Genomic DNA, 16893 nt, shown 5'->3' with positions numbered 1-16893 from the left:
GGCTATCCCGGAGTCCGGGTCTCGTCAGTCGTCTGTGGCTAGTCTGAGGAGGTCACCCAGTTCTGAAGCTTGTGACACCTGTTTAGGAGAGGAAGGCTGTCTGAACCCACAGTTAGAGGCCATAGGACAGTCGGTCCTCCAGTGGTCTGTTTGGTGGCACTGTGGGCAGGGGCCTGGCGGTGGGCCCCCGGCCTCTGGGTTGGTGGCTGGGTACAGTATTTTCCCCAATGGCCTGTTTTGCCACAACAAAAGCATGATGGGTGGGACAGCATTTTATTGCCCCCTGAGTTTTGGTTTCAACTACCATGGATTGCCCTGGGTTGTCTCATGACATTCGCAAGAAGTAAATAACAGCCATCGTCTCTCTCCTGTCTGACCTTTTCTCGGACTTCTTCCTTTGCTTCCCTCTCCCTTTCTTTTTGTTTTTCATTTGCCTCTCTTTCCTGTTCTTTTTTTTTTTCTGCCTATTCTATTTCTTCTTGTCTCTTGTTGAACATTCTAAAAGCTACCTTCATAAGCTCTTGCTGGGTTACTTGAGGACCCTGTTCTATTTCTGAAGTTTCTTTTGAATATCTGGGGCTGACTGGGTGATAAAATGGGTATGGAGAAAAAACGGTCCTTATTTTGAGGAAGGGTGAATATTTGTATATTTTAAAATAGCCTCAGTTAAACGATTTAAAAAGGATGCTGGGTTTTCTTCTTTCCTCTGAGTGACTTCGGAAATCTTATCATAATTAATAGCTTTGAAACCCGCTCTCCTCATTCCTTCTATAATACAAGTGAGAAAATGCTCTATTCTTTTCTTTTATCTGAAGATAGGTCCTGATAGTCCCAATTTGGGTCTGCTGTGGGGACTGCATTTGTCCCCTGCATGCCCCAGAAAGTACTGGGGTTATCTGCAAAAAGTTTGTTGGCATGGGCTGTAGCTGCAGCCCAAATATGATCGTTCTTCTCTAGGGTTGTAGTGGAAGTTATAATAACATAAAGATCCTAGTAAGTTAAATCACAAGACTGGGTTAAATATTTAAACTCTTATGTAAATTTAGTTGATTCTGCTGAGAAGGTACCGAGCTGTTTCTCAATTTGGCTTAGGTCTGAAAGAGAAAAGGGAACATGAACTTTAATTACACTCACCCATCCTGATACCTCTCATAGGTGCTCTGGACCATGAGATCGAGTGAAAGGAGGAAAAAAAGGCTAGGAAGACTGAGTAGAGTCAGGGACAGGGGGATAAAAGATGGGTGCTAAAGTAGGAGAGGGCTTATTGGAGTTAGGGCAAGGTATGGGAGGGGAAAGGGTTGAGGAGGAGGGACGAGGAGTGGAGGGGGTTGGGGAAGGCTGTGGAAAGGGAGCATATCCAGGAGGATGGTCAGCAGGGTCGAAAGAGGAGAGATGGTTAGAGGATTCCTCATCATCAACCTCTGCAGAGGGAGAGGAAGGTTTTTCATGAAGGAGGAGGATTTAGCTCAAAGTGACAGAGTGGTGCAGAGAAGGTTGAGACCTGAGGGTCCAGAAAGCCTGAAAGTAGGGGGCCTCAGATGATTTCCCATTTCGCCGGATAAAATTATTAAGTTCTGTGAGAATTTGCCACTCAAAAGCATCATTTTCTGGCCAATGTTTTTGTTGTTCTAAAGAGTACTGTGGCCAAACCAAATTGCAAGGAAAAATAAGTTTCTCTAGTTTTATTTTCTTCTTGAATTGGAGTTTACTGAGATTATGAAGAAAACATCCGAGAAGGGTAGAATCAGGAATTGAGTGGGTGTTACCCATGATTATTTGCTAAATTTTGATCAAAATGGAGGGGGAAGTTTGATACGTACTAGGGATTTTACTTACAGGAGGCTTATGGAGGTCTGCTCGTGGAGACTTACATTTAACTGCTCCCTTCTAGGTGAACAGTTACCAGTTTTGTTGGCGGATGATGGGCAGGTGTAGCTTCAAGTGAGACTAACTACCCAGATCCAAAATCCAGTCTCAACAACAAAGCAGGCGTCCCCATTTTGTTGTCGGGAATCAGGAAAGTGTGTGCAGTCTTTCACTCAGGGAATCCCCTGAGCTACTTTTGACTGCTGCACAGGAAAACATTCGTGGAGCTGGAGAGTTTAGACCAAGCTCAGGCTTTAGGCCAGGTGTGCTGAGGCAGCCAAGGTGTGCCGGAACATTGAACAAAACTCTCATGGGAAGGATTTGGGCAGAAAGGCATCACTTACCTAGGACCGAATTACTTGTAGATTTTTGAGTGCCATGGATGTGAGCTGGCATCACGTTGAGATGGTCTGAGTCTGTGGACTCAAGCTGTCAGGCACACGGAAACCTGAACGACTGTATGGTTTGCAGGATGGAGTCAACTGGAAGGCTGTTCCTGTAGCCCCAGGGGGCCAGAAACTCAAACCTGTCTGATCTCCGAACGGGGTCGACTGGAAGGCATTCCTGTAGCCCCGAGGGGCCAGAAAGCTAAGCCTTAGTCAGACCTCCATCCTGGGTTTTGGCACCAGATGTTAGGCACGGAGTCATTAAGGAATCCACCTATGACAGTGAGTCAAAGCAACATAGATTTATTAAGCAAAGAGAGCAACAGAGTGAGGGCCAATGCAAAGAAAAGAGATGGTTCTGGCTCTCGTTCTGAGGGCTAGATTTTTTTAAAGACAAAAAGTGCTGGAGATGATGGGTGGCTACAGGCATCACCCGGATCTATCAGGCTGGAGCAGACCATGATTTTATGCTCATGGTTGTCTGGTCTTGCTTCTGGTGGGTGGGGCATTGGCATGTCTGCGCTTGTCTATCTTGTCGGCACATCAGGTCCTGTCAGAGAAGCCGCTGAGGGAGAGAAGCTGAAGGGGCCCCTAGGCTACAGAAGCCATTTTGTGGTATTCAAATTTACATTCTGAGGCCTGAAAGTTGTCATAAACTCAATGGGAGGAAATAATACAAAATGATGAGAGGAAGGAGGCTATGCTATATCCGCTAAAATTCAGGTGAAGGGCTGTTTCTCTGACTGGCTGAAGGGGAGAGGGGAGTGTGGGAACAACACCACGCGAGGAGGGTCAGAGGCCTTGGGAAGCCTGGGCTCCCTGTTGGGCTGTTCCCCACTTACACTTTCTTTGGTGAGCTGCGGACGAATAAGATTGAGAACTTGACTTTGCCCAAGAAGCCGCCAAGCAACAGGTCCAGGTCAGCCGGCAGGTGGTCCCGGCAGCGGCCACTGTAGGGGGCAGGGCGATCCGGGTCCCGCCTCGCGCTTGCGTGCTGTGTCCACCAATCAGCGAAGGGCCCGCCTCAGCAAGGCCGGCTGCTTCAGCGCGCGGAGCTTGAGGCGCCTCAGAGGAACCTCGAGCCCGGACGGAGCAGTCGCCTCTGGTCGAGGACGCGTGAGGAGCGGGAGTGATCGCGGCGGCTCTGTGGTTCACCCTTCCAGGTGTGAGGAGGGGAGGAGCCCGCGCGGCGCGGGAGTGCGGTCAGGGCCGCCGGTGGCGGGCCACTGAGGGGAAGAGGCGGAGCCCCGAGGGCCGAGCGTGGGGCGCGGGGCCGGGGCGGGTGAGGGGCGGGTGAGGGGCGCATGTCTCCCTTCGGTGGCGGCTCGCGGGGGGGGACGGGCCGCGTGGCGGCTCGCGGCGGGGGGCCGGGCCGGGTGAGGGGCGCATGTCTCCCTTCGGTGGCGGCTCGCGCGGGGGGACGGGCCGGATGAGGGGCGCATGTCTCCGCTCGGTGGCGGCTCGCGGCAGGGCCGGGCCGGGTGAGGGGCGCATGTCACCCCCTCGGTGGCGGCTCGCGGCGGGGGGACTGGCCGGGTGAGGGGCGCATGTCTCCCTTCGGTGGCGGCTCGCGGCGGGGACAAGTCGGGTGAGGGGCGCATGTCTCCCCCTCGGTGGCGACTCGCGGCGGGGGGACGGGCCGGGTGAGGGGCGCATGTCTCCCTTCGGTGGCGGCTCGCGGCGGGGGGACTGGCCGGGTGAGGGGCGCATGTCTCCCTTCGGTGGCGGCTCGCGGCGGGGGAAGGGCCGGGTGAGGGGCGCATGTCTCCCTTCGGTGGCAGCTCGTGGCGGGGGGACGGGCCGGGTGAGGGTCGCATGTCTCCGCTCGATGGCGGCTCGCGGCGGGGGACCGGGCCGGGTGAGGGGCGCATGTCTCCCTTCGGTGGCGGCTCGCGGCGGGGGGAAGGGCCGGGTGAGGGGCGCATGTCTCCCTTCGGTGGCGGCTCGCGGCGGGGGGAAGGGCCGGGTGAGGGGCGCATGTCTCCCCTCGGTGGCGGGTCGCGGCGGGGCCGGGCCGGGTGAGGGGTGCATGTCTCCCTTCGGTGGCGGCTCGCGGCGGGGGGCCGGGCCGGGGGAGGGGCGCATGTCTCCCCCGCGGTGGCGGGTCGCGGCGGGGCCGGGCCGGGTGAGGGGCGCATGTCTCCCTTCGGTGGCGGCTCGCGGCGGGGGGACGGGCCGGGTGAGGGGCGCATGTTTCCCTTCGGTGGCGGCTCGCGGCGGGGGGAAGGGCCGGGTGAGGGGCGCATGTCTCCCCCTCGATGGCGGCTCGCGGCGGGGGGACGGGCCGGGTGAGGGGCGCATGTTTCCCTTCGGTGGCGGCTCGCGGCGGGGGGAAGGGCCGGGTGAGGGGCGCATGTCTCCCTTCGGTGGCGGCTCGCGGCGGGGGGCCGGGCCGGGTGAGGGGCGCATGTCTCCCCCTCGATGGCGGCTCGCGGCGGGGGGACGGGCCGGGTGAGGGTCGCATGTCTCCCTTCGGTGGCGGCTCGCGGCGGGGGGCCGGCCGGGTGAGGGGCGCATGTCTCCGCTCGATGGCGGCTCGCGGCGGGGGCCGGGCCGGGTGAGGGGCGCATGTCTCCGCTCGATGGCGGCTAGCGGCGGGGGCCGGGCCGGGTGAGGGGCGCATGTCTCCCTTCGGTGGCGGCTCGCGGCGGGGGGCCGGGCCGGGTGAGGGGCGCATGTCTCCGCTCGATGGCGGCTAGCGGCGGGGCCGGGCCGGGTGAGGGGCGCATGTCTCCCTTCGGTGGCGGCTCGCGGCGGGGGGCCGGGCCCCTTCGGTGGCAGCTCGTGGCGGGGGGACGGGCCGGGTGAGGGTCGCATGTCTCCGCTCGATGGCGGCTCGCGGCGGGGGGACGGGCCGGGTGAGGGGCGCATGTCTCCGCTCGATGGCGGCTCGCGGCGGGGGGACGGGCCGGGTGAGGGGCGCATGTCTCCCGCTCGATGGCGGCTCGCGGCGGGGCCGGGCCGGGTGAGGGGCGCATGTCTCCCTTCGGTGGCGGCTCGCGGCGGGGGGACGGGCCGGGTGAGGGGCGCATGTTTCCCTTCGGTGGCGGCTCGCGGCGGGTACAAGTCGGGTGAGGGGCGCATGTCTCCCCCTCGGTGGCGGGTCGCGGCGGGGCCGGGCCGGGTGAGGGGCGCATGTCTCCGCTCGATGGCGGCTCGCGGCGGGGGGAAGGGCCGGGTGAGGGGCGCATGTCTCCCCCTCGGTGGCGGCTCGCGGCGGGGCCGGGCCGGGTCAGGGGCCCATGTGTCCCTTCGGTGGCGGCTCGCGGCGGGGGGACTGGCCGTGTGAGGGGCGCATGTCAGGGCCGGGTGAGGGGCGCATGTCTCCGCTCGATGGCGGCTAGCGGCGGGGCCGGGCCGGGTGAGGGGCGCATGTCTCCCTTCGGTGGCGGCTCGCGGCGGGGGGCCGGGCCGGGTGAGGGGCGCATGTCTCCGCTCGATGGCGGCTAGCGGCGGGGGCCGGGCCGGGTGAGGGGCGCATGTCTCCCTTCGGTGGCGGCTCGCGGCGGGGGGCCGGGTCGGGTGAGGGGCGCATGTCTCCCCTTGGTGGCGGCTCGCGGCGGGGCCGGGCCGGGTGAGGGGCGCATGTCTCCTCCTAGGTGGCGGCTCGCGGCGGGGACAAATCGGGTGAGGGGCGCATGTCTCCGCTCGATGGCGGCTAGCGGCGGGGGCCGGGCCGGGTGAGGGGCGCATGTCTCCTCCTAGGTGGCGGCTCGCGGCGGGGACAAATCGGGTGAGGGGCGCATGTCTCCCCCTCGATGGCGGCTCGCGGCGGGGACAAATCGGGTGAGGGGCGCATGTCTCCGCTCGATGGCGGGTCGCAGCGGGGGGCTGGGGCGGGCGTGGGCGCGGGGCGCCACCCCCCACCGCCCAGCCGGCCCCAGTCAGGGAGGAAGGGCTCGGGGCGCCCCTCGGGTCTGCAGCCGCGGGGTCCCTCAGGCCCGAAGTGCCCGGCCGGGCAGAGGGGGCGGACGGCCAGGGCGCGCCGCGGAGCGGGGAGGGAAACGCGGAAGAGGCCATGAACCCAGAGAACCCTGCCTCGAGGTCTCTGATGTGAGCGCGGCGGATCCATCTGGACTTGGGTCGGGACTCAGAGGTCTCAGAGATCTCTCTTTTGTTGTTGTTGTTGTTGATGTTTCTTTGCTTGTTTGGCTGGTTGGTTCGTTGGGTTTGGGGGGCAAGGCCCGGGAATCGAACCCGGGTCTCCCTCATGGAAGGCGAGTATTCTACCACTGAACCGCCTGTGCACCCCAAGAGATCTCCTTTTAAGATAAGCCACCAACCCACGATGGCGCCCTCTGGGAGGAAGCGTTGGAGGAAATTCTGGAGGTCTGCTGAGGAGGAGGAGAAGGAGGAGGAGGAGGAGGAGGAGGAGGAGGAGGAGGAGGAGGAGGTGGTGTTGGCGGGAGCCCCGGACATGCGCAGAGCAGAGAGGCAAGATCCCACTTCTTCGGAGGAGGACGGCGCCGAAGGTACCTTGGGTCCCAGAGCTTTGCAAATAGTGACTTAATGGCAGTGACCCACGGTCCACAACCCATTCGTTTTGAACCCAGTCTTTTAAACGGTAACAGACGCCTTATACTTGGATGGCGTTTTCATGCTCTGTGTTTCTCATTCCATCCTTGGGAGAGAAGCTCCTGAAGCGTCTGTTCCTGCCTTTGACAGGCGTGATTTCCCCAACGTCTGATGTATGATACATAGTTTACTAGGACATGAACCTTTCAATGATCTGCAGAACTGTCTCTCTAAAATGGTCCTGAACGTCACCTGACTGGCAGAAGAAGGACTGCATTTATAGGTCCGTTGGAAAACCTTTTGTTGGCAAAAGAAAAGAGACTCTGAAATGAAAATGTCCGCTTCATTATAAATTACAAAAATTGCTTACCTAAGTTAAAAATGTTCTTCTGTTTTATTCTCAATGCAGGAAAGACTCCAACAATTGATGAGCATGGGATAAGAACACCATCTGCAGGAACAATTGAGGAAGAACTGGGGTAATGTGTTTAAAGCAATTTTTGCCCATGCATTAAAGTACTTCGAGAAAGGTCTACTTTGGCTCACGTAAAGAGCATTGTACATAAAACACTTGGCAGGACTTTTATTTCTTCCAAAACACACAGGATATTTTACATGTCCCTAATTAAAATCTTTTAATGTGATTTCTTCACAGGGGTGAAGTACAGAATATGTTGGAAAAAGTGGGAGGTATGTTTTAGGAGATATTTACACTTAAGGAAAATAGTTTTAAACCATGTAACTTATATAATAGGAAATGTCAGTCGGTGGCCTACATGACTGTAATTTCATGCCTTGTTCTCACGTATAGGATTTTTGTCTAAGTATTTAATGCGATGTAGCTTCATAGATTTCCTTGCTTACCTTTTTACATTGTTAATGTGAAGAGTGAGAATGGCACTAACAATGGGGAGATAAGAATGCTGCTTTATTGTATGCTCGTGCGAATTTAATGGACTGTGGGATAGTAGAAGAAAAATGAATGGAAAAAGTTTCTTCGTCCTTTGTGTTCATAGAGTGATACATCTGTTTTCTTTTCCCCACCAGTTTTGTATTTTCTCAGTTTCGTTATTTTCCTGGACTTCCCAATGCTTTTTTCATTGGGAGAGGGTAGTGTAAATGTAAGCCTCTAAAATAACTCTTTATTGTTATTTTTCCATTAATAAAGTCTGTGGTATAGACAACTAAAGTCAGCTTTGTCGGTTAGTGACAGATGTATAATCATGTCCAAAAGCTCTTCAGTTTTCAAATGCCGTGCCAAATATCAGTTACACTTGCCTCGTTAGAAGACAATACTCTTAAGAAAATAAGAGTCAGGTTTTGGCTCCTCTGTTTGGGTCAAGCAAGTATTTTTGAAAGCTTATGTATTTGGTGGTGAAAAGGCTGGATTTGGTGGGCTCTCTTGGAAATCGACTACTTTGAATGGATACTGGAAGTATAGCATATTTGGCTAAGAGTGCAGCTACTGGAAAGTAAGCATTGATGGACGATCCATGGACATACAATCATATTCTTAGCAAAGCATTTTTTTGAGAATTGAAAAATTTATGCAATTCCGTAAAAATGTGGTACAAAAAGTTCCAGTGCAAATCCCACATGGTCATGGTGTGTATAGTCATCTTCATATGCTGTTGGATGTGTTTTGTTAATATTTTGTCAAGGGTTTCTGTATCTGCATTGATGCGAGAAATTGGTCTGTACTTTTCTTTACTTGTGATGTCTATCTGACTTTGTTTAGCAGGGTAATATTGGCCTCATAGAATGAGTTAGTGTTCACGTCTCTCTGATTTTTCAGGAGAGTTTGAGAAGTACTGGTGTCAATTGTTCTTTGAATTTTGGGGATGTGTTCACAAGTAACGCCATCTTTTTCTCAACTTTTCTTTGTCGGGAGGTTTTGGTTACTGGTTCAATGTCTTTACCTGTTATGTATCTGCTGAGATCCTGTTTCTTCTTAGTCAGTGTAGGAATTTGTCCACTTCACCCAACTTAATCTAATTTGTTGGTATGCGGTTCATAGTATAGTCTTATGATTCTTTTAATTTCTGTAAAATCATTTTTATTTCCTCTCTCTCTCTTTTCTCTCTCCCTCTCCCCTCCTTTGTCAGTCTGGCTAAAATTTGTCAATTTTATTAATCTTCTCGAAGAACCAACTTTTGGTTACATTGATTCTCAGAACTGTTTCTGTATTCTCTGTTTCATTTATCTCCGCTGTAATCTTTATTATTTCCTTTCTTCCTTAGTTAAGAATTGGTTTGTTCTTCTTTATCTGAAGACACACTGGAAGATGATTAATTTGAGATAGTTTTTCTGTTTTAATGTAGGCGTTTGCAGCTAGAAATGTCCCCCTGAGCACTACTACCTTTGCTGCATCCCATATGTTTGTGTATGTTCTGTTTTCATTTTCATTCATCTCAGAATTTTCCAGTTTCCCTTCTCATTTCTTCTATGACCGATTGGTTTCTTAAGAATGTGTTGTTTAGTTTCTATATATTTGTGAATTTTCCAGTTTTCCTCCTGTGATGGACTTCTGGTGTCATTCTACTGCAGTCTGAAATATGTATCTTACGAGTGCAATCTTTTTCAGTTTATGAAGACTTGTGTGATATATCATATGGCCTTTTGTGGAGAATAATCCCTCTGTCCCTGAGAAGAATGTGTATTCTACTGTGGTTCAGTGACATTTTATCTACCTATCAGGTCTGATTGTCTTACAGTGTTGTTCAGGTTCATATAGATGTTTTATCCAATATTGAAAGTGGTGTATTGAGTTCCCTGTTTTCCCCTTAAGTTCTATCTATGTTTGCTTCATGTATTTTGGGGCTCTGCTGTTAGGCAAACACACATTTAGAATTGTTATATCATCTTAATTGATTGACCCTTTAATCAATGTAAAATATCCTTTGTCTCTTGTAACACTCCTTCACAAAGAGTCTATTTTGTCTGATATTACCATAGCCGCCATAGCTCTCTTTGCTTACTGTTTGCATGGAATGTTTGTGTCCCCCTCCTTTTGCTTTTAACTTACGGGTGTCTTTTGACCAAATGTGAATCTCTTGTAAAGAGCATATAGTTGGTTCATGATTTTTTAAATCCATTCTACCAGTCTCTTCCCTTTGATTGAGAGTTTAATCCACTTACATTCAAAGTAATTATTGATGCAGCAGAACTTACTTCAGCCATTTTGACATCTGCTTTGTGTTAATTTTATACTTTTGTTGACCCTTATTTATTCATTTGCTGCCTTCTATTGTGTTTCGTTTATCTTTTGTAGTGAAACATCTTGGTTCCCTTGTCATTTACTTCTCTGTATAATAGTAAACATTTCTTTTATGGTTATTTTGAGGTTTACATTTAACATCCTGAATCTAAAAACAGTCTTGTCTGCTATCAACCTGACTTTAACAGCCAACACAGTCCCTGCTCCTACCCTTCCTTTCCACCTTTATGTTCTTCTTAAAAGTTATATCTTTATATTCTGCATGCCTGTATATTATGTAGAATTATGGCTATTTTATACATATATGTTTGTATTTTAGGTCACATAAGAAAAATAGAGTTGCAAGTCAAGAATACAGTAATACTGGCATTTATGTTTACCCACACAATTACCCTTTCATGGATGGTTTTTGTCTTCATATGGCTGCAAGTTTTCTACCTAGTATACTTTCTTTTCTTCCTGAAGGAAGACTTCCTTTCGCATTTCTTGTTGGGCAGGTGTAGTGGTAACAGACTCCTTCAGCTTTGTGTGGCTAGGAATGTCTTGATCTCTCTTTCTTATCTGAAAGACACTTTTGCCAGATATAGAAATCTTGGTTGACAGGTTTTTTTTCTTTCAACACTTTAAATATGTCACATACCCCCACCTCCCGCCATTTCTGAACTTCTTGGTTCCTGATGAGAGATGAAAATCCCTTGTACACAAGTCACTTCTGTTTTGCTTATATTAGGAGTCTCACTTCATCTTTGGCCTCGGCAGTTTGACTATTATGTGTCACCTTGTGATTCTCTCTTGAGTTGGTGTCCCTTAGGCTTTGTTTACGGTTTTTCATTATTTTTTCTTTCTCGTCCTCAGATGGAATCGTTCCAATTATTCTATCTTCAGGTTTGCTGGCTCTTCTTTCTGTTCAAATCTGCTCTTGAATTCCTTTTATAATTCATCTGTTGTAATTCTCAGTGCTAGAATGTGTGTTTGGTTCCTTTTTAAAAATTTCTATCTCTTGCTACTTTTATTAATGTGTCATTTTCCTGATTTCCCTTAGTTCTTTGTCCATGTTTTCCTTTAGAGTGTCAGACTTATTTAGGAGAGCTGACTTAACATCTTTGATTTGTAATTCTAATATTTGGGCTCCCTCAGGAATAGTTTCTGTGGCTTGATTTTGTTCCCTGAAATGGGCCATCTCTTCCTCTTTCTTTCTATGCCTTGTGATTTTTTTTTTAATTGAATTTTGGACATTTGAATATTCTGATACATTAGCTCTGGAAATTAGAGTTTTTACTGTCCCCAGTGTTTGCTGGTTTTGGGGTTTTTTTTTGTTTGCTTACTTTTTTTTTCTTGATTATTTCCTTTGATTATTAAACTGACAGTGTCAATTGACTCTGTGTTGAGAGTCTCCTTTGAAGCTTAATTCAGCTTATGCTGAGCCTATTTATCAGTCTGAGATAAACATTTAGGGTCTTACCAGATATTTCTCAGCATACATCTTGTACTGGGCATGGATTAGCTTTCTAATCTCCAGCACGGATGTATACTTCTCATTTCTTTATTTCCCCTGGTAAAAATAGAGTCTTCTGCTTCTCCTGCTCTTGGGCCTCAAGATGGTATTTTAATGAGGATTTGTTTTCTGTGTAGATAACATTACAAAGTCTCTTCTGGCTAAGAGGAAAAGATTTGAAATGAATACTAATGCTTCACTGAACACCAGTAATCAGAAAATTGAGCGTGTGTGGAAAACACAGTACCAGCAAAGGTAAGATTGCTGGTTTTTTTAGAGTCACAACATTTGTATCACTTTTTAGTATTCTGAGGTGTAAGGAAAATTACTGTTCCCTTGTATTGATTGGAGTCTTTAGTGAAAAAAATGTTTGGCTTGATCTTTCTACAAGCAAATAGTTAATCTACTTGCTCCTTTGTTGAAATGATATATATGTAGAGAGATGTCGTCTGATAAAGAATACCTCCCCCCTTTTTAATAACAAGTGAGTTTTCTTACTATAAAAGCAATTTGAAATCATTGTAGATAAGGAGGTTTTATATTTTAGCCAAATTGGGTTCACTATTTTGTTCAAATTCTTTTGTTGTCCCAAAGTGGGGGGAAAGTTAAGCAAAATGTTCCTGTTTAGAAATCCTGTGTGATAAATAGATACACTATCCTCAGTGAATCCGTTTATCAAATCAAAACCTATATGGCATTCAGTAAGAGAAAATGAAAAACGTAGTCTCTCGTAGGTAAAATGAGTTTTTCCAGAACATTTTTACCTGCAATAAAACTTGTTTAGTTTTCAAGGGCTAAAGTTTAAAATATGTGAAGAAAGATAGTTCTGGAGAATAAATCATCCACTTGACTTCTCCATTTTCTCTAAGCAGATTTAAGCTGCTGTTATTTCTTTCTTTTATAGTACGAATCATGTCAAATCAGTTGTTTTAAATGTGTTTACTTTTTCATATCATTATGAAATGACAGTGTTCACTCATGTTTTGCAGGACGAATCTTTATCATGAATATTCTCAGCAGTTTGTGGCTTTGTTTCAGCAGTGTGATATGGATTTGCAGAAAGCTGGGGAACAAGAAGAAAAACTAAATGTTGGTATCAGGCTTAGGTTTATAATTAAGCTCTTGTAACCAAGTCTCAAGTAAGAATGGAAAGCCTGGCCTTGTAGTAGACCCGTGGAAGTGAATCAGGTTCCACTTCCCATTACTGCATATTATGTTTCTGCCCTAATGACTGTGGGCCAGAGAAGCACCTGCATATACCAGGGTTATATGTGGCTGTTACAATCACCAAGAATTGGCATAAGCTTTTAATATTCTCAAGAAACAAACTTTCCTACTCAGTGAATGGTAGATAGGATTATTATATTGCTTTGTTTGTGGTGAACAAAAAATTATTTAAACTTAGTCCTAACAGTTTTTCAAACAGATGTTAAATACATTAATTTAAAAAATTCCTTTTAAGCTTAATGTAGAATTACTTTTGCTAAGTTTTAAATTTTAACTCCCATTCTTTTCACAACTTTGTTTTATATTTGCAGAATATGTTTCGACAGCAGCAAAAGATTTTTCAACAATATAGATTTGTTCAGAGCCAGAGACTGAAGGCCATTAGAAAGTTACATGAGCAGTTCTTAAAGGTCTGTTGCATTTGGTTGACGTGGTGATTTCCCACAAAACATAAATGTGTATGTGAAAGTAGAATTTACTTTTCTTCTTTCTGAATTTATGGGGGAAAAATCTGTGTTACATGTTTTCAGTTCTTTACCATTGTCTTGTTTATGTTCATTGTTCCTGATTTAACATAAACTAACTGTATTTTTATATTTGGGATTCATTAATGGCTACTAAAAGAAGATATGAATTGGCATCATTATACATATCATGCATAAAATTGATACTTTATTTTCAGTTTAAGCATAGTTTTCTCCTCAACATTCAGCTTTTTCGGAGAGTGGTGGTAAATACATAGTTGAAAATAGTAAGTCTATAACACAATTCTCGACGTTGTTTGCCTGTCTTTGTTTCCCCAGTGTTCGTTAAATAGGAGATATGCAAAAGCAATGAATCAGTCCTTTTTATTTTCAAATGTATTGTGTTCTATGTCATGTTTGTTTTTGAAATCATTACAATGACTGTAAATGTCTGTGTAGATCAACTTAGAATCGTAAGAGATGACCGAGTGTAAAAGAGAATGAAAAAGCCAATGAAGAGTAAAAATTTGTGGATTGAGAATCACCAGCTGGCACATTTGCACATTAGCAAATTGTGATCAGTGACTGTGACCTCATGTTCACGCAGACATATACTTATTTTTAGTGACTATTCAGAGAAGTCAGTGGGATCCCATATTTATACCCCTTCTTTTTATGTTGTTGGGGGCTTCTTTTAGATAATTTTGTCCAAATACATGTTGAAAATGTCACTCTTCTTAACCAATTAAGATGGTATAAACAAACTAGCAAAATGGTTTTAAAAGACGTCCTTGAAATAACTTTAGGATAATCATACACATACACACAGTGGTTATTTTATTTTTATAGTGTTTTCAAGTAGAGAACTTGTTGGTTTGCTCCACTGATCTCTGAGAACCAGTTCTTAATTGGTTATGATGTTTTGATTAAGTAATAGAAAAGGTACCAAGTGTTATCACTAAACGTTACCACTTAAGGTAGGAATTTGAGTATTATCTTTGACTCCTCTGTTTCCCTTATCAGTTACATCCAGTCATCACTAGGCCAGGTAATTCGTTGTACCTCTGCAATAGTTCTTTAATTTTTTAATTTCTTTTCACTCTTTCCTGCTTCTGCTCTAGTTCAGGACCTTATCATTCCTTGATTGTACTATTAAAACCCTTCTCTGATTTCTCTGTTCTACAATCCATCCTTCATAGGTTTTCCATATTACCTTCCTAAAAAATATTTCTCCTTCTTATAAAAACTCTCAGTGGCTTCACAGTGTAAATTCTTAGGTTGCCAAAATCTTTCCCATAACATGCCCCCCTTTTTAAGCTCCATTTACTACACTCTTAGTTTACTCTCACCCTTCCAGTTTAATTACTTTCTCTAAACTGACTTACCAAGACATCTCTGCTTTTTTGCCTACGCTGTACTCCTAGACTACTATTAATCCCCTTTTTTGTTTACGTATTGTAATCATATTCCTTTGCTAACTAAGTTGGAATTAATCTCCATCTTCCAACTCATAGCCACAGTGAGTTGCATTTACATACCTGTCATAAGTTTTCGTGTGATTTTCAATTATATGTTTCTTTGTCTAACTGGAATAAGGGAGAGATCACATTTGCCTTTTTCAATCCTGTCACAGTACTTAATACAGTATATACTTTTTTTAATGTAATAGGTACTAGGTCAGCACTTGTTGAATGAATAGTAAACATTTAAAACTTAATGTTTTTCATAACTTGAAGAGTTCATGTCAAAGATCACTTTATTCCCTCTAATGAAATCATATTATATTGACTGTTAGTCATTATAAGCATGTTACTGCCTTGTGTTTAGAAAGCTTATTAGAGGTTTTCCAAAGTGTGGCGATTACTGATTTTGGATGCACATTGTTTTTCCTTTTTTACCTCCCTCTTGACCCTAACAGTTCATTAACCCATTGTTTCAAGCACTGTACACCTGTTGGACTGCCTATAATCTTTGGCCCAAATGTGACATTTATTATTTTTTAATGGGTATTTCAGTCTTCAAGTATTATTTCAAACATTTTCATCTGAAAATAATAATGTGCATCATTTGAATTTTTTAAAGTTCTTGCTTTGGAAATTTAATTGAACACATTTAGAACTTGAGATGAAAAGAGGTGCTCAGTAACTAAAGTAGACTTTGTTTTAGTGTATTGAGGAGTTGGAGAAGAAACATGAAAATCATCTTACTGAGGCACAACAGGAACTTAAAGAAGAACTAGCTTTGATACAGAAAAAAATGTTGATGGAAACTGTAAGTACATTTATTTAAAATTGAAAACTAAGAATGAATATAACCATTGAAATATTTTACTTCCCAAAATGTGTATAACATATCTAAATATTAAACGCACTTTTAATATCTCCTTTCCTGTAACAGCAACAGCAAGAGGTGGCGATGGTTCAATGGTCTCTTCAGTCCCTCTTACTCTAGAGATGACAGTTGTTCACAGTCTCTTCAGTCTCCTTTATTCTGAATCTGAAGAAAGAAGTTGAACCTTAGTAACATGTTTATCTAAATAACATTAGCTATGTTAAACCACATTGCAGTGGTTTGAAAATTCTTCTTTAAAACACTGCATCTTGTTAACCATTTCCTTGTTTGTTAACTGCAGGATCTCCTTTCAGTTGTACCCCAAATAATACCTAAACTGTTATGTAAGTGCAGCAACTCTAAAGTTTGTATGGGTCAAGCTTTCAACGCTTTGGTAGTAATGGTGAAATTTTTCTCCCTAATATTGTCAAGTGACTTTTAGTAATAAAGATTATTTAATTTTAGGTTTTAGCCTCAGTGTATCTGTATGAATCCCAAGAGGTAGAAAACACAAGCATGGAAGGTTACATTGACCTCCCAGTGGTGGTGGGGGAAAGAATACCAAGTGCATTTTATATGTATGTCCTTTTTAATGTAAGCACTGTGTTAGAAAGCCAATTTTAATAAAGGTAACCTCCTTTCAAAGGAAAATCTATTCTATTGACTTATAAAAGTTACTACAAGCAACTTAAATTTTTGTTCTGGAAAAAAAATAGATTGCTCAAAATTGTTAAAAAAAAACTGAAGAAGATATGTAATTACTTGTTCTGATACATGGATTCATGAATATGTCATTTCTACAAAGACATCAAAATGTGATTTAATTAGATTTAGCCACTGTTGAATGACACTGCCCTTAGCATTGTATACATGTAATTGGTTATGGTTTAAATATTTCATATCTGTCTGTTGAGGTAAATTACCTAGAATGTTTTGCTTTCCAAGTTTTAATATTCAATGTGTATACGAAGTTTCATTTTACATTCATCTCCAAAGTCAAATAAGTACTTCTTTTTCTTATTTTTTTTTTCACATGGGCAGGCACTAGGAGTCGAACCCAGGTCTCTGGCATGGCAGGCAAGAACTCTGCTACTGAGCCACTGTAGCCCACCTAAATAAGTACTTTTATGTTGCCTTTTATAATGTGCATTTTTTTACATATAGCAGAATGAAATCTTCAGGTGGTAATTGATTGAATATGAGTATTTATGTGGAATATCAATTAAATAGTATTTTCCTGAGTTAATTGCTCTCAATTGATCATTGAGGAGTGACTTTCTCCTGTTCTATGTTTTAAATTGTAATTCTTACTCCTGTTAAGTAAAATATAATGGCCACCTGCATTGGACATTGCCTAGAGGGACCGGTTTCCTAGAAAGCTTTTCCCAAAAG

The 16893-nt window shown here is 45.5% G+C and overlaps 1 protein-coding gene across 1 annotated transcript in view; it reads left to right on the top strand.

Moving 5' to 3' along the window:
• The window catches only part of LOC143671080 (uncharacterized), a 48173-nt gene extending 31639 nt beyond the window's left edge, over nt 1-16534 (top strand). The window contains exons 2-10 of the mRNA XM_077146036.1: nt 3149-3415; nt 6435-6724; nt 7177-7246; nt 7423-7457; nt 11617-11734; nt 12469-12568; nt 13018-13116; nt 15337-15441; nt 15568-16534. Of these exons, the coding sequence (XP_077002151.1) occupies nt 3149-3415; nt 6435-6724; nt 7177-7246; nt 7423-7457; nt 11617-11734; nt 12469-12568; nt 13018-13116; nt 15337-15441; nt 15568-15621 (1138 nt within the window). The 3' untranslated portion in view covers nt 15622-16534. The remainder of the gene's footprint in view (nt 1-3148; nt 3416-6434; nt 6725-7176; nt 7247-7422; nt 7458-11616; nt 11735-12468; nt 12569-13017; nt 13117-15336; nt 15442-15567) is intronic.
• The last annotated feature ends 359 nt before the right edge of the window (nt 16535-16893 follow it).

This window comes from Tamandua tetradactyla, chromosome X (genome assembly GCF_023851605.1).
Source record: "Tamandua tetradactyla isolate mTamTet1 chromosome X, mTamTet1.pri, whole genome shotgun sequence".
In the NCBI taxonomy this organism is placed as follows: domain Eukaryota; kingdom Metazoa; phylum Chordata; class Mammalia; order Pilosa; family Myrmecophagidae; genus Tamandua; species Tamandua tetradactyla.
This window is presented reverse-complemented; position numbering and strand designations above follow the sequence as displayed.